Source organism: Ahaetulla prasina, chromosome 3, assembly GCF_028640845.1.
Source record: "Ahaetulla prasina isolate Xishuangbanna chromosome 3, ASM2864084v1, whole genome shotgun sequence".
Classification (NCBI taxonomy): Eukaryota; Metazoa; Chordata; class Lepidosauria; order Squamata; family Colubridae; genus Ahaetulla; species Ahaetulla prasina.
In genome coordinates this window covers 80,111,389-80,135,307 of record NC_080541.1, presented here as the reverse complement: position 1 = coordinate 80,135,307, position 23,919 = coordinate 80,111,389, and the positions used below count along the sequence as shown (strand labels likewise).

The 23,919-nt window shown below is 36.3% G+C and overlaps 1 protein-coding gene across 1 annotated transcript in view; it reads right to left on the bottom strand.

Annotated features, from left to right (window-relative positions):
- LOC131195313 (uncharacterized) overlaps window positions 1-23,919 on the bottom strand; it is a 222,272-nt gene that overhangs the window by 134,386 nt on the left and 63,967 nt on the right. Inside the window, exons 8-10 of the mRNA XM_058177111.1 lie at window positions 9,781-10,035; window positions 8,800-8,923; window positions 3,205-3,293 (exon numbers count right to left, since the gene is read on the bottom strand). Of these exons, the coding sequence (XP_058033094.1) occupies window positions 3,205-3,293; window positions 8,800-8,923; window positions 9,781-10,035 (468 nt within the window). The remainder of the gene's footprint in view (window positions 1-3,204; window positions 3,294-8,799; window positions 8,924-9,780; window positions 10,036-23,919) is intronic.

The following is a 23,919-nucleotide window of genomic DNA, read 5'->3' as shown; positions in this document are numbered from 1 at the left end:
GAGCCATACCTCTATTGAAATTGTATAAAATGGGAAGTGATATAAGGAAAGCCCGCTGTATTCTCGCAGCGTTTGCTTCATAAGTCAGCTATAAATGTCAACTCTCCTAAGATCTTTCCAGGTGATACGAAATGCATCATTTTCTTTAGCCCTATATACACATCACCGCAAATCAGCACCCACAATCCCAGCTTGCAAGCCATACTTTACCAGCCATGCAGATTGGTTTATCGTAGCCTATAAATGCCACCTAATTCATATCACCTGCCAGATGTTAAAGATGGCTTGCATTGTGTTGCCAACTATGGTGTTGTGTTTCTCATTTTCTCATCAATATTGGTTTGGCCTGTTTTTGCTGAATATAATAATTCACCAAATGTAGGTTATTTCTTCTTTTACTTTTCTTCTTTACATCTTTCCTAAATCCATTCTTAAGCGGTAGTTTTGTATACAAGCAGCCCGCATTTAGCAACCACAATTGGGAGAACCAGCTTAGTTGTTAAGTGAAACAGTCACTAAGTGAAACCACAACTGCAACTATGATCTTAGTTCAGCTTTACTTTACTTTACATACTTGTGAAGATCATAAATGCAAGCATTGGTTGCAAAGTTGCTTTTTTTTTTTAATAATTTTTTATTTCCATTTTTCAACATCATATTTATGTACAAACTATTATCCATCATTAATCATTAATTTTTATTTATTACTGATTCAGGCCTGCCCGACTGCCACTTCCTTACAACACAACCTCCCTCTCTACCCTCTACTACTTTCCCATCCTTCATCCCCTTCACTTTACTACTTCCTCTCCTCCTTCTCCACTCCTCCCTTCTTCCACCCTATCTAACCCTCTTATTCCCCTCCTCCTTCTCTACACTTTCCTACCTACTTTCTTCCCTCCTACACCTCTATCCTTTTCTTCCTGAAATGGCAGTCGAGCATCCCCAATATCATTTTAAATTTTTTAATTTCATATCTTCAAAAATTACTGTACATTAATAATCAGTCCATGTATCACTTGTTGATTCATTTCCTCCTTCCCCCTCCTCCTCCTTCTTCCACCCTATCTAACCTCTTATTCCCTCCTCCTTCTCTACACTTTCCTACCTACTTTCTTCCCTCCTACACCTCTATCCTTTTCTTCCTGAAATGGCAGTCGAGCATCCCCAATATCATTTTAAATTTTTTAATTTCATATCTTCAAAAATTACTGTACATTAATAATCAGTCCATGTATCACTTGTTGATTCATTTCCCTTCCCCCTCCTCCCTTCCCCCAGACTTCCCAGAGCAAATACCGGGTATTATAACCAACAATCACAAGCTAAAGTATACAAAATATACATAACCTCCCACCTTAAAAAATTTAAAACTATAGATCCCCTCACAATAAAAATAAAAAGATAGGAAAGAATAATAAAAAAAAAGAGAAAAAAAAAGAAACAATACCAACTTCACATATTACTTCTTCTTACAATCCATTTTTAAAATTAATCCATCTTCTCAAATTCAATTTTTTTTTCCACTTGTATATTCCTTCAAATTTCATAAGTCCATTTCTCAAATTACAGTCCATCTTCTCGAACTCAATTTTTTATCACTTATATATTTCTTCAATTGCCATAACATTTAATGTCCATTCTTCTTACAGTCCATTTTAAAAATTAGTCCATCTTCTAAAGTTCAATTTTTTTTTCCCGCCCACTTGTATATTCCTTCAAATTTCATAAGTCCATTTCTTAAATTACAATCCAGCTTCTCAAGTTCAAATTTTCATCACTTATATATTTCTTCAATTGTCATAAGATTTAATATTCAGTCTTCCAATACTACTCCATCAATCAAATATCAAGCAAATAATCATTTAGACTACATCCACAATATAACAGTAAACAGTTAAAATCATTACATCCACATTATCTAAATTCATAAATTTCACTTTCCCCTTCACAATTGAGTAATATCATCCCATAGATTTATACCATACAAATAGCAAATAACAAAAATCCTATAATTTATATCCTAAACAAATCAATTCCAAAAATTAACCATAATCATCATATTCACATCTTAAACATTCCTCCCCTCTCCCATTTTATTTTCCATCATTTCCAAACCAGTTAACTTAGCATCTAACAACAAAGGATTCCCACTCTTTAAAACATTAATATAAAAATGTCTCGCTTTCATAACTGAATTAAGAAAATACTTTCTACCTCTAAAATTCACTGACAAACCCATTGGGACTTCCCATCTAAAATATATCTGATATTTCTTAAACTCATCCACCAAGAAAGCAAATTCTCTTCTGTTTCTTAACATTTTAGGAGGAATTTCCTTCATCATTTTTATATCTTGTCCCAATATCTGAAATTTATTTTTATAAAAGGCTTGCAAAATTTCATACCTAACCTTTTTAGTTGTAAAATAAATAACCACATCCCTAGGTACTCTATTTTGTCTTGCCCACCAAGAATTAACACGATAAATTCTTTCAATATTAGTCTCAAAATCTTCTGGCTCCACACCCTTTATCTGAGCAAAGTTGCTTTTTCATCACTGTTGTAACTTGCTAAAGTGGCAGTCACTAAACAAGGACTACTAGGACTGCTACTCGGAGTTTTAAAGAGTGACTTAAAAAAGAAGCACCCATGAATTTATAAAGCCTTGTAAGAACTAAGGTTCCTGCATTTGTTCAGTGACTTATTACTGATTACTAGAAATAGAACATACAGTGTAGAGCAATCTGGAGAAAATTATTTTGGATATCCATAGTTTCATCCTTATTGCCTCTTGATGAAGCTATATATGTCTGAAACCTTATACTACCATGATTCCAGCTTAGACATTATGATAGTTAATATAATTAGTATATACCTTAATACATGCATACTTTTTTCTGTATGTAAAGTTTTCCTAATATAATTCATTTTTTAATCTCGGTCACTGTCTCTCTATCTCTCTTTTGTGTGTATATGTCACCACATATAATTTCAACTTCTCCTTGGCCTACTAAATGTGAGAGATTGTTGTTGCTGTTACTGTTTTCATAATTTAAAGAAATATGCAGAATCAATGTAGTTCCAAAATATTAGCAAATTACCCACCATACTGAAAGTTCTAACCTGCTGGACGTTATCCATGAGATCATTTGTTATTTTCCTCTTAATTTGTTCTAATATGCACCATTTCCCACCTCTCACCGTGTTAAACCGCTTTCTCACTTCCTTTTCAACACTGGGAATACTTCCCTTACGAGTGTCAGAATCTCTCCGAGGGGTCAGAGGTTGCCCTGTGAAGGAAATGACAACCTGTGAAATGTGAAAGAACAATTCCTTCCACATGTTTCTATGCTCCAGGAACAGCAAAGTACTGTCAGCCGGCATCACTTTGGGATGGGCCAACCGTCTCTGCAAAACGGTTCTGTCAAAATACCTTTCCTATTAACAACTTGCAGAGTTGTTTAAAGCCTCTTTTTTTTAACCTTTTACCCAGCAGATCTGAACATTACTTACTGAAGCCAAATGGAAACCAATTCTGCAACTAAATGTCTTCCAGAGACCTTTGACCTCAGGAGACCATCAGATCAGAAAATGGGATTGTCCAACCGATCTGAGGCTGCTATTTACCTTTTACATCTCCAACAAAAGTTCATTAGATATTCTTTTCTTTTCTTTTCTTTTTGCAATGAGACTAGAATTGTATTAGGCATTTACATACCATGATTTTGGGTTTGAGTTACATGGGAGAACAACAAATAAACCAGGATCACATGGCCTGTTTAATATTTTTGTTTGATGTCTTTCTGTTTAATGTTAACATTTCATCTCCTGTTATTTAGGACTAGCCATATATAAATTAAACAATTAAACATATTTAGATAGTCAGTAAAAATGCATGGAAAAGGTGTATGGATACATAGAGAAACTTACTGATTATACAATAGAGATTTTAGTAATGATTATAGAATCATTATTATACAAGATTTGTCTGTTCTTCCCAAACCCAAATATCAGACATACTGCTGTCCATGAGATTCCAGGCATAGAAAGCATTCCAAGTCAACTGCTTTACATTGAGTAAATTGTAGGTCTTGAGCTGAAGATACTTGGAGTAGTGAAGGTAATAGGTTAGCAATATTGTCATTCTTTCTACCACAGGCCTGGGAAATCTTTAGAAGTCAGATTCTAGAGAACCATATTGTATCACAGTGGTGAAATAACTTCAGTAGGCAGTAGGCTGGCCCAGAACCAAAAATCAGATTAGTTCATCCTATGTACTTTCTTTTAACACTCTTTTTGATTGTTCTTATTTGTATTCTTCCCCCAATCCTATCTTTTCCTTCTCTCTTTCCCTACGATACCTTATTTTTTTCCTCAGGAATTTGGATAGAAAGGGATCTACTACTCCTATTTGGAAACTGGATTTTTTCAAAAATCTACATTACATGATGGTTACAGTGTTTTTAGGGGTACGTATTGCTTACTGCATTTTAGAAGGATCCATATCTGAGTACAGTTCAACTGAACAATGCTCAGAACCAAAGTATTAGCCCATAGAGCACATAAATGAAGGTCTTGATTTGCCTCAAAGGTGCCCTCCTGAAGTAATTCTGGCACCATACCATGGAAATCAATCCCATCATCTCCAATACAATGGCCCTGCTCTATTCCTATGTGCAGAATGTATCAAAAGATGTTGTCCTATTTTCTTCATTTCCCTCCCTCTGAAGAGAAGTTGTATAAACATGTCACATCCACTATAATGAGGTGCATTTCATTAATGTTGTATTGACCTGTTCATGTCTCTGCTAATTTATTAAACAAAATGAGTTTGTGGATTACTACAGACTGACAAATGACATTAAACTAGCCAGTTGACTTTCTTTTGATTCTCTCTTTTTTAAAAAAACTGTTATCCTGTCTGCTTACAATTTAATTGGATAAAATAGTTTTAGATTTCAACAGGAAGGAATAAGGTAGTGATGCATCTAACACTTATGTGACTTATGTCACAATAAGTAGATCATTCTACCAAATGGAACCTAAATCTGAGCTCAAAAGATACCAGGACTTCAAAACACATGTAAAATGGATTGTTCAAATGTCACTTCTCCCCTCCTTCCAGTGAAACATGGGACACTGGAAGGAGGGGAGAAGTGAAACATGGGACATGGTGCATAAGAGCACCAGCGTGCCTACCCTTCTTGCCCTAATGTTCCCTTTGATTGTATCCAATTCGTATGGTTATTTCATGCTTATACTTATATATACTGTTGTGTTGGACAAATAAATAAATAAAAACAAAATTACTTTTCAGAAGTAAATTCCCCCAATCAGAGCTCATGGGAACTCATGGGAGCATGGGTTAGCTGCTGATGTCTTTCAGAACAAAACATCTGCTACTAAGGCCAGGTTTGAAGGCTTTGATGCTCTAAGCAGAAAGACTTACTTCAGAATTCATAGTATCTTGATAAGAGCTATGCTTCATAAGAACTACTACCTTAATAGGACTGTTCTTTTTACATAGATAATTAGTTGTATACGTCTTTAAATAGGATAATTAGTACTACACATGTACAGAGGTCATGTACATTCATTGTTAAGAAAGAGACCTTGCTTTAGGATTTTATTTCAAAGGAGAAAAAAAAATGAAATATGGGTAAACTTTTTAGTTATTACTCAAAAATAAGACCTCCCCGGATAGTAAGCCCAATTGGGCTTTTGGGCTTGATAGTAATCCCAAATGTGCTAAAATAAGCCCCCCCCAAAAAAATAAACCCTCTCCAAAAAATAAGACCTAGTGAAGGTGTGGGCGTTCGAGAAGTTGGAATTAATTGATTGAACTCTCGAGAAGTGGTTTTTTTACAGTATAACTTGTTTCCCCGCACACAATGGCAAGAAACGTGACCGACCTGTAAATCAGGTGAGACGGCAAGAGGAGCCCCATCTTGCTTCACATGCCCCAAAATAATAAGACCTCCCTGACAATAAGGCCAAGCACTTATTTCAGGGTTCAAAAAAATATAAGACAGGGTCTTATTTTTGGGGAAACACAGTAGCTGGCCAATGAGTGGATAAATGCCTCCTCTTTCATCACACAATCATCAGCAGTTTATAGCATTAGTGTAGTGTAATGTTTTGGAGATAGAGAATGTAGATCAGCAGAAGGATACATGTTTCTGCATATAGAAATTTAAACCAAATTCAAGCAGCACATAGCAGGTAATTTGGACTACCTTTCCCCACCATACTGAAAAAGAGGCTAGTGAAAAGTGGACACTTGGAAAAATCTGAACTGGTATAATAGCCTGATCTGGCTGTTATAAGGGCTATCAAATGGAGGTTAAACTCTATTAGCTAAATGGATATAAATCTGCAATTTAAAGTTGTCCTCAATAGACATTTCAATGGTCTCTTTCCTCCTGTCCATCTATCTCTCTCCTGTTCATTCTAATCTCTTTTCCTCATTTTTCCCAAGCACAGTCATTTTTTCTAGCCCATCATCATCTAGTAGAACCTCATGCCTAAGTATGTAAGCCTCTGCTTGATTAGCGTTGCCACGATTGTAATCAGTTCTTATCAGAAGTCAGTACAGTGTGACTTCTTCCAGTAGATGGTACCTATAGTATCTTGTACTCTGTAAGTTATCTTTGTTCTGTTGTGCTTTCCAAAATCTAGGTTTCAGAGTCATATTTGACCAGTAGAAAAAACTATTGCCTTAACTATTCTGAACTTTGGTGAACTGCTTTTTTTCTGTAGAATTAATCTTCTCTTTACTTTTGAATCTTCAACCCAAGAAAATAAAGCTATCTACTACTTTTACTGTCAGATGTAAGTTAACTAGGGTTGCTGGTGGATATTATCTTACCTTTATAATAACTGACTTTCCTTTTATAGATTCTTAATAACCCCTTCTACATCTTCTTTCATTTTATTTTCCACATTAGTATTGTCTGCATATCTCTCTGTTAGTGTTTCAACCTCCCATTGTCAACTCATGCAATCCTGCTTCAATTGTTTTCTGTGGACCAGTTAATCAAATGAGGGATAATATGCAACCAGACTGGCACTAAGGGGTGATGTCATTCAGCATTTTCTGGGGTTCACAGATTCCATACCCTGGAATTGATGACTATACTGAATAGTAATGACCTCGGGAAATGAGAGATAGAGTTTTTCTTCCAATCAGAAACCCTAGATCCTCACTCATTCTGGCTGGAGAATTCTGGGCATTGAAGTCCACACATCTTAAAGTTGCCAAGGTTGAAAGTAACTTAGAATTAAAACTGTGTTTTCAAGCCAAGCTACAGTTTGTAAAATCCCATATACTGATTAGTCTCTCATTATTAGAGTGTTTCAATGAGTCTTCTTAAGGCACAGACTTCATTGTCATTTAGGTTTGTTTATTTTCTGGTTTGCATTTCAACATTAGCGTCACTTTAGCACAATTTTATGTTGTGTCCCAACCAAATAAATAGAGTATTTATACCACCTATCAGTTTGCTGCAGATCATAAATGTATTTGTTCTGTTGGAAAGAAAAAGCTGTAAGGTTTACCACGTGTTTCCTAGTTCCCTAAGGTTTGCTCCTTTAATTGTAAATAGCCAGAAAGTCATCAAGCTAGCGTTTAATAAACTTTTAATTTGAAATGGATTACCACATGTTGTGTTTGTTTGCCCATTATTAAATCTCTTAGCAACATATCACCAGCAGAAACAGCATACTGTAGCATTGAACTGATATATATTAGAAAACAAACCCACAGGGGATATTAACAGCTAATAATATCTTTAAAGGAAGCTCCAAGTAAATAAATAAATAAATACAAATGATACAGAGAATTATTCTTAAGGATATCTGTTTTCAGAGTGGGGGATGTAGAGTTTCAATTATTCAACTGTATATCCAGTAGGTTTATTTTAAAAAAAAAACCTAGGGTTATGAGCATATTCATTTAACAGTGCATAACTCACAATTCTTTGCATCTGCCCCTATCTATTAACATGATACATATTTATGTATATATTTTCAAAGAGGTATCATATTCAAATCAAGGGTTTACAACAATCCATCTGTTAGATTAAATCTACAAAGAATGAAGAGTGGGATATTTACTGTCCTACTACTTCTCTGATTCCTAATACATTGCTTGGCACATTCAGCATCTGGTAGTTTAGAATGGTGTGTCAATTGTAAGGTTATAGATCTTGTAAAGGCATCTCAGAATCTCTAATATCCTTTTAAGTTTCCCCTGTGAGGTTAAAATGGCATTTCAGGATCCTTAAGACATTTTAAATTTTGCAAAGAGAATAAGACTAATATCAAAAACTCCTCCCTGCTCCTTGGAGTTTCAGAGGTCAGATCTTTTTTTCAAGTGTCAAGGACATACTGGGAAAATACTTTGGATTTCCTAGGTCCAACCCATCACCTGGACAAACATTGAACATAAGAAATACCTTGTGCTACCGCTAGCATTGATATAGACAATTTTGCTCTCCAAATAATAGAGTGATAGGTTTTCTTAGCTAATATCAGCAAGACTTTAGATTTTAAAAGGTTTATCGCTTCCATAAATGATTAAAATAACAACAAATTGCTTCTATAACTGGATTCTTCCAGATGTATTAAGACCTCGTAACCGTGGCATATAGGTAGAAGAAGGCTGGGAAGATGATTGTACAATAAGTTGCTGAATGATTTTTTTTTAATTTAATGAATGTAAGCCAAAGAACATTATCATGATAGACAGTATCATGGTAGACAGGAATTTTTTTAGTGTGTCATTTCACAACCCACCAATGATTTCCTTTGAAATCCCATCCTTCTCAGCAGTACTTGAATATTGAAGAATTTTTGAAGACGGCTGAAGGCCCACTTCATATTTATACTGTTCATTTGAATACCATGGAAGTTTAATTATCTGATAAGAGAAAACATTTTTATATGAATAGGTCAGCCATATGCAAAATTATTCTGCTAATATTCTCAAAGGTTCGATCAAAAGGGTAAATCTAGGATTCTTTGGGAACACCCACCACATGGGTCCACCAGTTATTAGCTATTTCTTAATTCCTGTAATTCTTGTCCTAAGTGCTCTCAGTGTGCAGTGTAATAATTTAAAAACACAACTGTCTATCAATTTGTGAATCCAAGGAGTCAATTATTCCCCACAGCCATAATCCTCAATGGGTCCTCTAAGCTGACTTTGAAGTTCAAATATGAAAGTAAATTTTAAGTCATACAGTTTTAAACATTACTTTATAGCTAAATATAGCCAATTCATATTTTTAACAGTTTGATTTCTGAACAGAATTCCAGTCCCTTGTATAAAGGTAGTTAGAAAACTAGTTTCAAGGCATATCAATCTCTTTCTTCACTGCCATCATTCATATAAACTTTACCTCATCCATATGTATTACAATTACAGTAAGACAAGTATAAATAAAATCTGCAGTAAACACAGATATAGAACCATTATTATTATTATGGTTTATGTTGTTTTTGGAAGAAGATAAGTAAGGAGAAATAAAAAATTGATTAAAAGTTAAAAGGATAAAATGGAATACGGATGAATAATAAATCCAGAATATCATAAAGATGACTATATTTTAGAGTATCCCTAGAGACTTGTAATGTGATATTATCCACTTTCTAAACAACAAATGAATGGGACTATTGAGCTTTAAGTAAAAACGTTTGATTAACACAGTGTAAATCATTACCAAAAAACCATGGATGGTATATTAAATTAAGATGTAGCATTTTAAAGATACCTACCTGAAAATAAAGATTGCATAGCCAGTGATCCAAATCAGAAGAAATCAACTTTTCAATTTTTTGAAATCTATCAATTCTTGAATCGTAATGACCTCTGAGAAGAGGACACTTGAACTTCCCATCTACGATATCCAAATTATTATTACATAAAGGAAAAACTCCCCAGCCAACAACTCTGTCAGAAGTTCCTTGGAGAAGAAACAGCTCAAAGAGAAGTATCTCTCCAGGCTTCCCATTCTTTCTAACTGGAACTGCCTAAGAGATCAAAGAAAAATCACCAATATAGTTCACCAGCATCATTCCAAAAAAGTTTAAATAAGACAATGACATGAAGCATAATATTAAGCCTGGGATAAATTCTGAATATTAAATAGATATATTCTTCCACAATTCATGTCCTTTCAAGAATTATAATTTACAGAATTCTAATTTTATTTGCAATTCTGCTATTTCCTTAACATTAAATTATCTGTATAGTTCAAATGTAACTACAAATAATAAATCAATTGATGTTTTATTTTTCCTTCTTATTCATAGAATTCCTATATTGTTGTATGTACTTGCATTTACTGTTAAATTTGCCTGTGGATAACCAACTTTCAAAATTTTTGCATGTTTTACTTTTCATTCTATGTGTAATCCACAGATTACCCATTTTTCATGCTATTTTTGTGAGCTCATGGGTCACATTATCCATAGATGGGCTTATCTGCAATTATATCTGCAATATATAGGTACCTTTTTAAAGCATGACTTTATATATTTGTGGATAAACTCACTGCCAATAAACCAAACAAAATTTTGGGTGCATTTTACCACTTAAAATGTTCAACTTATTCACAAGTATATATGGTGCTTCTCTCTTTTTCTCTCCTTCAAAATGTTTATGCCACAAGTAGTTTGAGCAACACAATGCAAAACCTGAAAACAAAGGAGTTACAGCATACAGCAATTTATGATTAAACTATAAGGCAATTTCATGGAAATAGAAGCTGCTTGTTGCCTTCCATGTTAAGGAATATTCTGTGCAGGATCCAATGCTTTCTTCATTTGGGTAAATTGCACAGACAAAAGTCTCCACCCTATTCATACACATGTACAACGTCATAATTCATGCATAAAAGAGGCAGGGCTTATGTTGCTTTGATACAACCCTGATTTCAACATTTGGCCCCCTGTTGATCTCAACAGGCATCGGTGGCTATGTTAGTACAAGAACTAGTGATGGGTGGTTGTAGTTCAGCAAACTTCCCACTATTTTTCTTCTTCTGTACTTTCTCTTTTACCACTTTGGGTGTTGAAGAAGAGATACAAAACTTTGGTTCTTCCACCATTGTTATTTGATGCTGCTGTAACATGTATTTGATGTTGTCTTGCCATCTTCTTTGGGGTCTGTCTCATGCTCTTTGATCTTCTCCTCTTTTTTTATCTATGCCTTATATGGTACAGAATCCTCCAGCTGGGCAAACCACTTTATTGCTGTCTTTGTATGCAGTTTGTATATTGGTTCTATTCCATTTCTTTCCCTTATAATCTCATTCCTAATTTTATTCCCTTCTAGTCACTCCAGCAGCTTTCCTCAAATATCTCATTTCCATAGTAAGTAACTTTTATTTATTTGTTATTGTAAGTGTCCAGGTTTGGCACTGGTAACGTAAGATGTGTATGATGAATATGCTTTGTATAAGATGCTTCTTCGTACTAATCGGTACTGCATTTTATTGTAAGAGTGGAGTTAGCTGTTCATCTTCAGTAAACCTTGTAAATGTTGTTCCTAAATTTTTCAACTCTGATACAAGCAACTCTGATGGTTGTTCCTTCTATTACTATGTTTAGGATGTACTTTTCTCTTTGGATTACCATTACTCTGTTCTTTCTTTACTAATTCTGTATTCATTATTAATTCATATTTTATTTGCCTTACATTCTTGATTCATGGACACGAGATGTTGTTCCAGTTGTTGTTGTCCCACCTTTTCTGGCCATTTAACTTAGCATATTGCATGAATCAGATGTCAACCTTATAGATCAGTGATAGCTAACCTTTTTGCCGTCACATGCCAAAAGTGGGGGGAGCGCAGGGTGTCACGCTCGTGCGTGTCCATACCCATAATTCAACGCGCCTTGCCCCCCCCCATAAATGTGTGTGCGCCCCCCAGTGCTCCCCTGCTTTTGGCACACAATAACATGGTGGGCCCGGAAGGCCCATTTTTCGCCTTCCCCAGGCTCCTAGAAGCTTTCTAAGAGCCTAGGTAAGGTGAAAACAGCCTTCCCCACCCGCCTGGATGCTCTCTGGAGGCTGGAAACGGCCCATTTCCCAACTTCCAGTAGTCCTGGAAGGCCCAAAAAACAGCTGGCTGGCACATGCATGCATGCTGGAGCTGAGCTAGGGCAACGCTCGCTCTGTTCGCCATCATGGTTATAGATGGTACAGATTTAAAAAGAAAAAAAGGCACCAAGCAGAACTGAAACTACTGTACTTTTATTAGAATAGAACAGTAATTTTATTAAAATTACTATTAAAACTAACAGGTTTTTTTAAAAAAAATAACAGAATCTTGCAAGTGTGAATGTGCCAGCCTTCCTCCTGATTATATCTGCATGAGGATTGGTGGGGAAGGCTCTCTGAGGCATTTTTGCAATTTACTTTCTTGGCCCCGGCTCAAATTTTGTTTATCTGATTGCTGCCTTGGGAGCAGGTCTTCCTTTTGTCTTTCAAGGCCACCCTTCAAGGTCTTCTTTACTAAATCAGGTCATCATTAAATCATAATGTCTTTTATTTGTGGGGGAGCATATGTTCACAGCATATTATGTGAACATAGGAAATGTGTTTTGTTAAGCCAACCAAATTATATAAAGAAGCAAGGGAGTTGAATGAATGAAGGCTTCTATACCAAGAAGCCCACCACAAACTCTTTATTAAAAGTGTTCCTTCTTTTAAATATAATTCTATAAAATAAGCTATTTAAACAAATTTAAAGAACATAGCAAAAAAAAGAGAATAGTAGTGGGATGACCAAAACAAGAAAGGGGAGAATTAGGAATCAGTTTAAGCCTTCAGATTCAGAAGTGGATTTGAGGAGACACAAGTCCAGGTGGAGTCAGCTGATTGGAAGGCTGAACTAACCAAGCTTAGCAACATCTGAAATGTTGAAAAATGCAACGGCACTTAAGCTATATAGTACAGGGGTCTCCAACCTTAGTAACTTTAAGGCTTGTGGACTTCAACTCCCAGAGTTCCTCAGCCAGCTTTGTTGGCTGAGGAACTCTGGGAGTTGAAGTCCACAAGCCTTAAAGTTACTAAGGTTGGAGACCCCTGATCTAGTAGAAAGAAAAAAAGAGTGATTTGTTAAATAGGTAGTAACAGTTACCACTTTATATTCAGGAACATGAAACATAAGGAAAGATGGGGAGGGCGGGGCTGGAGTGGAGGGAGGTGGAATCTGTTGTGATTGATCGAGTAACAATAGGTCCCACCTCGTCCCACTCTGTCCCCACCCTTCCCATATGTCCTTAGGTTTTAATGTTTGATTTTAACTATGTTTTAATTGTATATCTATATACATATTTTTCTGAGAGTTACCCTATGGTAAGATGGGCAGCCAAAACATTTTATAAATGAATAAAATAAATAAGGGGCTACAGAGCAACTCCATCCGCTTTTATCCCCTGTGGGGTGTGGCTCAGTGACTCAGCACTCTCTGGGCCTGCCACACCTCTTCCTTTGCTGTGCATGCTTCTCCTTCCGACTCTGCCTGGGATCAATCCAGGATTGATCCTCCTCACCCTCTGTCTGTGGGGGCTCCGACATGCCTTCTTCCTGGCCTTCAGCTGGCACCTGAGGCATTGCCAGAAAGGAGGGACCTGGAGAGGGAGGCCTTGTCAGCTCCTCCCCCTCACTCTCAGAGTCACCCTCCTCCATGAGGACAGGCTTGGGAGCCAGAGTCACAACAGTTCCCACCAAAGGGGAGTCTGAACTGAAACTTTTAACTTCTGCTCCTAAAGATCAGTTGCTCCAACTATATGTCATAATTTATTCAAACAGGACCGAAACATAACCATGAAATGCAACAATTGGAGTTCTTGTGCGTTACTGTCATTTGGTAGCCTCTCTATCACCACCAATGAAATAGCCAATTGTACGTAATAGTCATAGAGGATGGTAACTACATCACAAAGCCTGAAATCCAAAACAAAACAATTACTGGAGATAGTTATCTATCCATCTACATATACAGTGCAGTACCATGAGTGTTGCTTTATAATCAGGAAGAGTCAGAATTTCATCCCTCTCACCTCTGCCTTCCATTGAGGACCTGTATACTGCACGAATCAAGAAGAGGGCCGTGAAAATATTTGCAGATCCCTCGCATCCTGGACATAAACTGTTTCAACTCCTACCCTCAAAACGACGCTATAGAGCACTGCACACCAGAACAACTAGACACAAGAACAGTTTTTTCCCGAAGGCCATCACTCTGCTAAACAAATAATTCCCTCAACACTGTCAGACTATTTACTGAATCTGCACTACTATTAATCGTTTCATAGTTCCCATCACCAATCTCTTTCCACTTATGACTGTATGACTATAACTTGTTGCTGGCAATCCTTATGATTTATATTGATATATTGATCATCAATTGTGTTGTAAATGTTGTACCTTGATGAACGTATCTTTTCTTTTATGTACACTGAGAGCATATGCACCAAGACAAATTCCTTGTGTGTCCAATCACACTTGGCCAATAAAAAAATTCTATTCTATTCTATTCTATTCTATTCTGAAGTTCATAGAATGATTAAGTTCATAGAATGATTAAAAACAGAGCGGACAATTTGTTTGGCAACCTGCTTCTAGCAAAGAGAGATTAAAAACATGTATTCTGTTTAATTATTTCAGTTATTCTTAATGTGCACATTTGATAAAGAACAACAGCAGAGATAAGAATAAACAAAAGAAATATCTACCTATCTATCTATCTATCTATCTATCTATCTATCTATCTATCTATCTATCTATCTATCTATCTACCTCTCTACCTCTCTACCTACCTATCCATCCATCCATCCATCATCTATCATCCATCATAATTTTAATTTTGTGCCTTTAATAATTTTAAAACCTTTAATAATAGTAACATTAATCTTTATTGTATATATTGTTTTTAGCTTTGTTGTACGCTATCCAGAGTCATTCCTTAGCCTTATATAGCAAATATGAGTAAATAGATAATAAATAAATGTTACTACACTTCAGAATTTATGACTGCTATAAGTACCTTGTCTGAAAAAGGTGGCTGTATGTTCATGAATGGAACCATTGGAAACAAAATACCTATCAGAGACTCATTCTCTTGTTTTTGGTTGAGATGTCCTTGCTAAGAAACGTAATCCCATTGATGTAATTTTACTTGCATCTTTTTCTTTTTGGAAACTGTTCCAAATTCTTTCTAAAGAATTCATTTGGAATTTGGAAATTCCACATGAAGTTTGGAAATTGTAACAAGGTACTGATAAGGAAGAAAAGCATTTCAAGGTTTCTCTTTCTTTCTTTCTTTCTTTCTTTCTTTCTTTCTTTCTTTCTTTCTCTTTGAAAGTATAAACAATAATACAACTCTTAAATATCTGCCCACTTTACAAAAATGATTGTGTTTAAAATGATACAAAAGCCTCTTCTGACAATGCCATAACCCTGCGACAATTGCCATTATACCACTGATAGTATGAGGTTCATTTCAGCTAGATTTGCATTTTTATAGGAAATAACACCTGTGGGGGTTTATAAATATTAGTTAACAATTAAGAGTGAAATGACCTCCTCTTCCCCATTTGCTTCCTTGCGTCTTTGATTTGCACAGAACAAGCTCCATTCAAATTAAAAGGATTTTTTTTTCCACTGAATTCATTGGAGATAAATTGTTGCGTGCTCACTTGCAGGGTATTTCAGTTCAGAGGCATTTATTTACTTACATCTATGGAAGCTAGATAGTATACGCAGGAAACCTTTATTCACTTTTCAGTCAGAAAAGTTACTGCTGCTGCTATTTTCATCTTACAAAGAAGCCAGCATACTGTGGTCTTTTACCTCATAAAATCCTATAGTTGCAAATGTACTTTAACTTATATACAATTTTGTACACACTTTTGAAAAGCACTGCAAAGTTTGGCAAAGTAGGAAGGTTCACAAATAGCCAAGTTCCGGTTTCTGTATAGGTTTTAGAGCACGTAAGTTTGATAAGTCAGCATCAAAGTGATAACAATTGTTTTTCCCATCCGTACACAAAAATTACACACCATATTATGCTTGCTAAGAATGGCAAGAATGGGACACAGTACACAGAACTGCTACTTGAGGCTGTATCCCATACGCTCCAACATGTCATGCTCTGGAAAGCATTCCTATCTGAATTTGTCCAAAAAATGAGATGCCATTAGCAGAAGCCATGAACTTGCAAACATGTGGCCTTTCATTCAATTACTGCCGCTTTTGTATTTTAGCTTCATTGTCTCCCCCACCAAACTACCTAATTCTTAGTTTTTATTTAGAAAATTAATATGCCACCCACTTCGTTAATAGCTCTGGTTGACTTATAAAGGAAGAATAAGAATTCCCATAAAAACAATATAAAATGCACAACAGATGGAGAAGATTTTAGAACAAAAACAAATTCAAATGCTAGCCTTACAAAGCCTAGATAATTAGGTATGGGGTTTGCAACTGCAGTGTGAAGTCAGTTTGCTTAAAGTCCAGTGAGATTTTTTTTTCTTCACAATAGGCCTCACAATGGAGAAAACCAAAGTGGCCATCAGATAGTAAATGTATCCAAGGCAGCATCTATAAAAGGATGTAAGTAGATTGAACAGTAGACAGACCTGTAAGGCTTTATTAGCACATCTTATGTTCAGAACCAACCAGTGAAGTAATGTAGGATATCACAGACAAACTGTTCATAACTTAGGCTGTGGCATTCCAGACCAGCTGTAATGTCTGAATGATCTTCAAAGATTACCTCATGAAAAGTGCATTGCAATAGTCCAAGTTGCCACGCTATAAGTCAGGACTCTCTTCTCCAAGTAGAGACACATTTGATGAACAAAAGTCCTCGTTACTATATATGTTAAGTGGATAACTGGTATCTACATTGGATCAAAGAGCACTACACGCACATCCTTTAAAGGGGAATGCAATTCCATCAATACAATTTCTGTCTCCCTGAATTCTAAAGATAAGCCAACCAAACCAGGAAGAAGTACATTGTATCTGAATGCATCTTCAGCTTATTCTCCCATGTCTAGTCTAGAAATTCTAGAGATTCAAGACACATCAAACCATAAATACATAGGAAAGTATAGCAGAGTATTATCACCTGTGGATTATGGAGAAATCTGTAAATGGTCTTTCTCAAAGACATTAAACAACATGCCAGACACAACAGAATTTTACAGAGCTACCAAGATAGCTCCAGAGCAGAAGTCTCCAAATAATATGCTGTGTAAATAACCAGAAAGTAAGGTTTCCAATTGAGAATATCAACTTTGTAGCCAAGGATGTGCAAAGCAACCAGGATATCCAAGAGTATCAACAATGTCTACTCTTCTTTCCTGGCATAGATCATCTATCACAATGGCCCAAGGCAATCTACAGTAATTAAACCCAGGCCAGAAAGACTCAAGGCAATCAGTTTAATTTCCTGGAGTTGTAATGCCACCACTCTTTTCTATAGCCTAATACTGAAAACTGAACAAGATCTGGTGGATGCTAAATATTACTGGATTAACTATGGCTTTTTCACCAGAGGTATAACCATTTTCTCCTTTAAATTGGCGTGAATTCCATCTGCAAAAAAGAAGCGATGCTGATAGAAGAGAATATTTGTAGCTCAGGGTTCAGCTGGTGGGTCCTTGGTGCTCTCTTTGCGGTTTTCTTGCAAATGTTTCTCTACCAAACTAGGTAACATAATCAGAACTATCCTGATGATATTATCTAGTCTGGTAATGAAATATCTTCAAGAAAACCACCAAGCTCAGAGGGCACCAAGGACTCCACAAAAAGACATGATCTGAGCAATTACTGGCAGGTCAGAATCACTGGAGCTTCATCATAAGCCAAATAAAGAGAGATCTGTGACAGCTCGGTCTCATACAGTCAAATTTGAATAATCTGACACCAGATCTGGTTTTAACAAAATAAGGAACAGAGGAAAATTGACTGAACCAAAACTATGTAATTTTTAGCTCTTTACAAAGAGTGAATGGATGGAAGAAGTGCAGGACATTGAACATTTATGGCAGAATAACTAGAATTTGTATTGGGGTGGCAGGTTGCTGGATTTTTTGATAATGGCTTCTTAGCTTTTCTACAACAAATGTTCCAGTCAAATTTGTCAGAAAGAAGTCTGATAGGGTACAATATGCTTGTTGTGATGCAAGCAGATTACAAAATCCTACTCTCTTCCACCAGGGCCAAGCAATGAAACTGATCCAGACAAATGTTTGTAGGCCATGCGGTAGGCAGATACTGCAATATGATATCAAGCCAAGCATGAATCCAAACACTGGTTTTCTTTTTTTTTTTAGACGTAGATAAACCATTTGGATTAACTCAAACGGCTGCTTTATGATAAAAGTTGTTTTTTTTTTGTTTTTTTTTTGTGCCTTCGAGTTCATATTGACTCCTGGTGCTTGCTTGGACTAGCTTTTTCAGAAGTGGTTTACCATTTCCTGCTTCCTAGGGCTAAGAGAAATAACTGGCCCAAGGTCACCCAGATGGATTAGAATTCATGGTGTCCTGGTTTCTAGGCTAGTGCCTTAATCGCTACACCAAACTGATTCTCTGATAAGTTTATTCATGTTCAAAAGATTTTGCAAGTTTTACAGCAAATGAGATTAAAGAGAAACAATTTGTGTCCTGTTTTCTTGCACTCTGTAGTGTTCTATTTAATTGAATTAAAACACAGCGAGCTAAAAGCATCTCTTGATACTTTTTCAGAAATCAACTGCAGTATATTAGTTTTGTTGTCATATATTTTACTTCCCCATATGGCACTGCATTTCAGCATCAATACTCAAGAGAGTGAATGAAATCTATTTGAATGTTTCAAATTAGCAGGTTCAGTTTAGGGATTTTTCTGTAAAATATGCTACCAAAAAGTTCAACTCGCTCTTGGGTTTATCACTGTTTTTAAAACACGAGATAAATCTTTACTTTCTTCTTTGCTTTTTCTCCCTAGAGTTGAACTTTGGAGAATACTGCACAGAGCCCATTACTTTTACAATCCCAAAATGACAAAGCCCCAGTACGCATAAAGATGTGATTTTGAACATCTGGTGTTCAATTAGATCAGCATCTATCAAATCCCAAATCAATACAGCATAAGAGTGCAATCAAATTCCAATATTACTGGATTTATAGCTAGTTTTTTTCCCCAAATAACAAAAAAGTAATGTTTTAGGCATTCAAGTAAAGATTTTTAGGCAGATGAAGCATCCTTCAATACCATTTTCTGCTTCAGTAAAATATAAACTAATGAATAAGACATTGTAGCTATCAGTTCAGTTATCATAACACTGAAAATTATTTACATTTAAAGTGAAAACTGTAAAGAAAGGTTGTTGACGAGCAACAAAATGTAAGGTTAGGGAACCATGAGGAAAAACCAAAACTAAGGAAACAGTGACAGCTATATAGTATATATCTCCCACAATAATGGAGCTGAAAGAGTGATATATCCACAACATATCACCAATGTTTTATTCTTCATTGTTGTATTGGAAAGTAATGCACTAACCTACTAAAGCAGAGGTGGAGAACTATGGCTCCTTTATGAGTTGTGAACTTCAACTCCCAGAATTCCTTATGGACATTCCAGCATGTCCAAAAGTCCACAAGTCATAAAGAGCTATAGTTCCCCATTCCTTTACCCAAAGCATGGTATATTCCCCACACTCCCATGGAATCTGGTAAGGTTGCAGTATCTCTTCTCCCAAACTTCTTCTACATTATCAGGCTCTGCACAGAACCCCTCTTTCCTACACATATTTTGGCAAAATAGAAATTGTTTGCTTATCTGCCATACCATTGTGGTTGATTTGGCTTGGACACAGCTGCAAGTGTAAAGGAAAAGTCAAGTTCATAAAAACGTCCAAGAATGGATACATTATGCAATAGCTATAAATCTCCAGGGAACCTCCAGATCCCTCTTCCTTTTAGTCTATCATCAATTCAGGTGCCGAAAGGGCATTAGACATAATTTCATAAGAAGTGCAAAGGAACTGGGCAAGGGCAGTATAAAACATATCACTTGTCTTTCTAGATACAGGAAAATAATTGTTACATTTTGTGCATCTGGGGCCAATTGGCCCTACACATCTGCTACCAATATTTATTTTTTCTTCTTCTATGACCAGGAAGGAATAGGAGAGTAAGGTGTGACTGTTGTTAACCTTGACTAAATTATTTTCATTATATCACTTGGTTTCTTCTGAACTTTTATATCTGAATATTAGGTTTGTAAGCCTGGTTTCACTGAGGGGAAAGCTGAAGAAAGAGGACAAAATCAAAACAATATTTTTCTAAGTAGAACATGTGAAACAAATTAAAAGTCTTAAAGATCTGACAAAGTCTGAGCGTTAATGCCCATTTAAATGCATTAAGAAATGGTAACTCCAGTATAAATTATTTTTTTTTTAAATTAACCTAGGTATCATAGATGTACTAGTATGTGGGAATGATCTTGGAAGACAGGAAGAAAAGACTCAATTGGTCAGAAAAAAGGCAACTTAACCCTCTGAAGAAACTTTCTAGTTTCATGGGTTGCAAAGAGGATGAATGGAGAAAGAAATGTACCTTCAGATTTGCAAGATTCTGTTAGTGTAACCTTATACTTAAGTACAATTAGCTGACCTGGCTATGTTTCTTGTCTGGTCCACCCCACAAGGCTGACAATAATAGACTGCATTATTGTTAGCAAAAACAGGAAAAGAACCCTTAACAATAACGTCTTCTAAAAGAATCATTTCTAACTATCAATGCTTGGAAAGAATGTGGCCTTTGTAAATTTCAGCACAAGTCAATCTATTACACAAATCCTTGATTAATATACATTCTGAAAAATTAATCACCCACTAGCTTTTGTATTTCCAAAAAGTTCTTAGTTAAGTAATACAGCCAGTGTGTTCTCACTTCTATATCGTCTTTATTTTATTTATTTTATTTTTATTTATTTATTTATTTTGTCACAACAGTATATATAAGCATAATCATGAAACTATATAATATATAAGCATATATATATAAGCATAAGCATGTAATAACTATATTAATTGGATATAATGAAAGAAAACAATAGGACAGGAACAGTAGGCACATTTGTGCTCTTATGCACGCCCCTTACGGACCTCTTAGGAATGGGATGAGGTCAATAGTAGACAGTTTTTGGTTAAAGCTTTGGGGATTTTGAGAAGAGATCACAGAGTCAGGTAGTGTGTTCCAAGCATTAACAACTCTGTTACAGAAGTCATATTTTCTGCAATCAAGATTGAAGCGGTTAACATTAAGTTTAAATCTATTGTTTGCTCTTGTATTGTTGTGATTGAAGCTGAAGTAGTCTTTAACAGGAAGGACATTGCAATAGATGATTCTATGAGTTAAACACAGGTCCTGTCGAAGGCGGCAGAGTTCTAAGTTTTCTAAACCCAAGATTTCAAGTCTGGTGGCATAAGATATTTTGTTATATTCAGAGGAGTGGAGAACTCTTCTTGTAAAATATTTCTGGACACATTCAATTGTATTGATGTCTGAAATGTGGTATGGGTTCCAGACAGGCGAGCTGTATTCAAGAATTGGTCTAGCAAATGTTTTATAAGCTCTGGTAAGTAGTATAGTGTTTCTGGAGAAGAAGCTACGTAAGATTAGATTTACAACTCTTAAAGCCTTTTGTCTTTGAATCAGGGGTGAAATGCCCCCGGATCGGAGCAGACCGCGCGATCCGGTAGCGATTGTGTCTGGTAGTTTGGTGATCCAGTAACAATGGCAGAGCAAAACTCCGCCCACCCGCCCAGGGCATCATTACTTAGTGGTTTTAACCGGGAAGTAATGTGTTTTTTTACCTTCTCATGAGTAGAAATATTTGCACATGCAGAGAACGTCTGCGAGTGCATGTGATGTGCATACATGTGCTCGCTTCGCTCGCGCACGCACACATGGCACATGCACTTTTGAACCCCTGCTTTGAATCCCATGTGATCCCAAATCAATGTTTCTCAAACTTGACAACTTTAAGAGATCTGGACTTCAACTCCCAGAATTCAGCCAGCATGCTGGCTAGGGAATTACAGGGACTTGAGGTCCAGACACCTTAAAGTTGCCTACATGGAGGGGGGGAGGTAAAATTCTCTCCTGATCAGTCATGTCTGATTCTAGGGGGCAGTGTTTATCTCCATTTCCTAGTTGAGTGAGCCAACACTGTCTGAACACCAATGATGGAATTCAAATTTTTTTACTACCAGTTCTGTAGGTGTGGTTTGGTGGGCATGGCAGGGGAAGGATACTGCAAAATCTCCATTCCCAGCCCACTCTGGGGCCAGCCAGAGGTGGTATTTGCCGGTTCTCCGAACTACTCAAAATTTCTGCTACCAGTTCTGCACAATGGAGCTTCCCTTTGCTGTCTCTGTAGCCCCAGTCATATCTATTCTTGGGGATCCGCCAACTTTATGGTATAGAATAGAAAGAAAAAGGAGGCAGATTCCACTCAGGAGCCAGATGTCATTTTGCCACATGAATTACATCATTGGATATATAACCAGTTATGCACAATATATTTGGAGGCAAGCTGTGATAAAGTTGTAGTTCTTGTCTCCCAAGGTATATTTTCTACTCGCTGCTTCCCAATGAGAAATCAGAGATGCTTGTGATAATCTGAAGAATTACCTAAGCAGCTTCAGGCTAATGCAACCTAATTCTTTCTTAACAGCTCTTTTGCAATTCATCACTTCACTATACAGTAGTTGGCTGCTGCTTCCTGGTTTAGACACAGATGATTCCAGCCATTTAGTTTTTATGCAGCAATCACATTTTATTTGTAAACTGTCACTGCTTCAGGTGATTCTAGTCTAAGAATCAGATCTGCTGTGTGTTGTGTGCCAGGTGGGTGGAGCAGGCTTAAATGTTTCTTATTTTGAAAAATGTATTTGTTTACTACCAGGTACATCTGTAGCATTTCAAATGCTGAGTTTAGTATGCACTGAGGTATTCCCTACCTATGAAGTGTGCTGAAGTGTAGCATAATAGTAATAATAAGAAAGACAAAAAAGTCTGGATAGTGTGCATGACAGCACTTGTAGATAGCAGAGTAGAAGAGAAAGAACTGGAGAAAGTAACAAAATACAAAAACCTACAAAAAGCAAGAGCAGAAGCAACAGAAGGAGCAAGAGAAGAAGGAGGAAAGGAAGAGGAGGGGGGAGGAGGAGGAGGAGGAGGAGGAGGAGGAGGAGGAGGAGGAGGAGGAGGAGGAAGAAGAAGAAGAAGAAGAAGAAGAAGAAGAAGAAGAAGAAGAAGAAGAAGAAGAAGAAGAAGAAGAAGAAGAAGAAGAAGAAGAAGAAGAAGAAGAAGAAGAAGAAGAAGAAGAAGAAGAAGAAGAAGAAGAAGAAGAAGAAGAGTAGTAGTAGTAGTTCCAATAGCCTTGGGTGCAATCCAAAAACAATTGGTGAACCACTTGAACATCACAGACATTGTCACTATTAATCTACTTTATTATTACTATTACCACTCCAAAAAGTAGCTTTACTTGGAACAGGTTACATCTTATGATGATACCTTTAATATTATTAAACAATAACATCTGCCTATCCTAAGTCTTTGGGAAGGACAGGGGGACAAAAATATCAAACCCCTCTAAACCTCTGGCTGACTTTGTAACCGACCATAACAAAAAAGTTTTTCTTCCTTTAGCCTACCTATTAATACTTTATTTGTTGCTGTTAAAAATATCCTAGCTCCTAGTCAGATGCTGACTCAGAAAACAGAGGCTTAGGAAATGATGGTGTCATCATATTTTAGAATTGATACCTTAGGTCATGTTAAATAGTTTTTGATATATGTAGCTTTCAGAAAGGACTTCAGGGGACAAAAATTGAGGG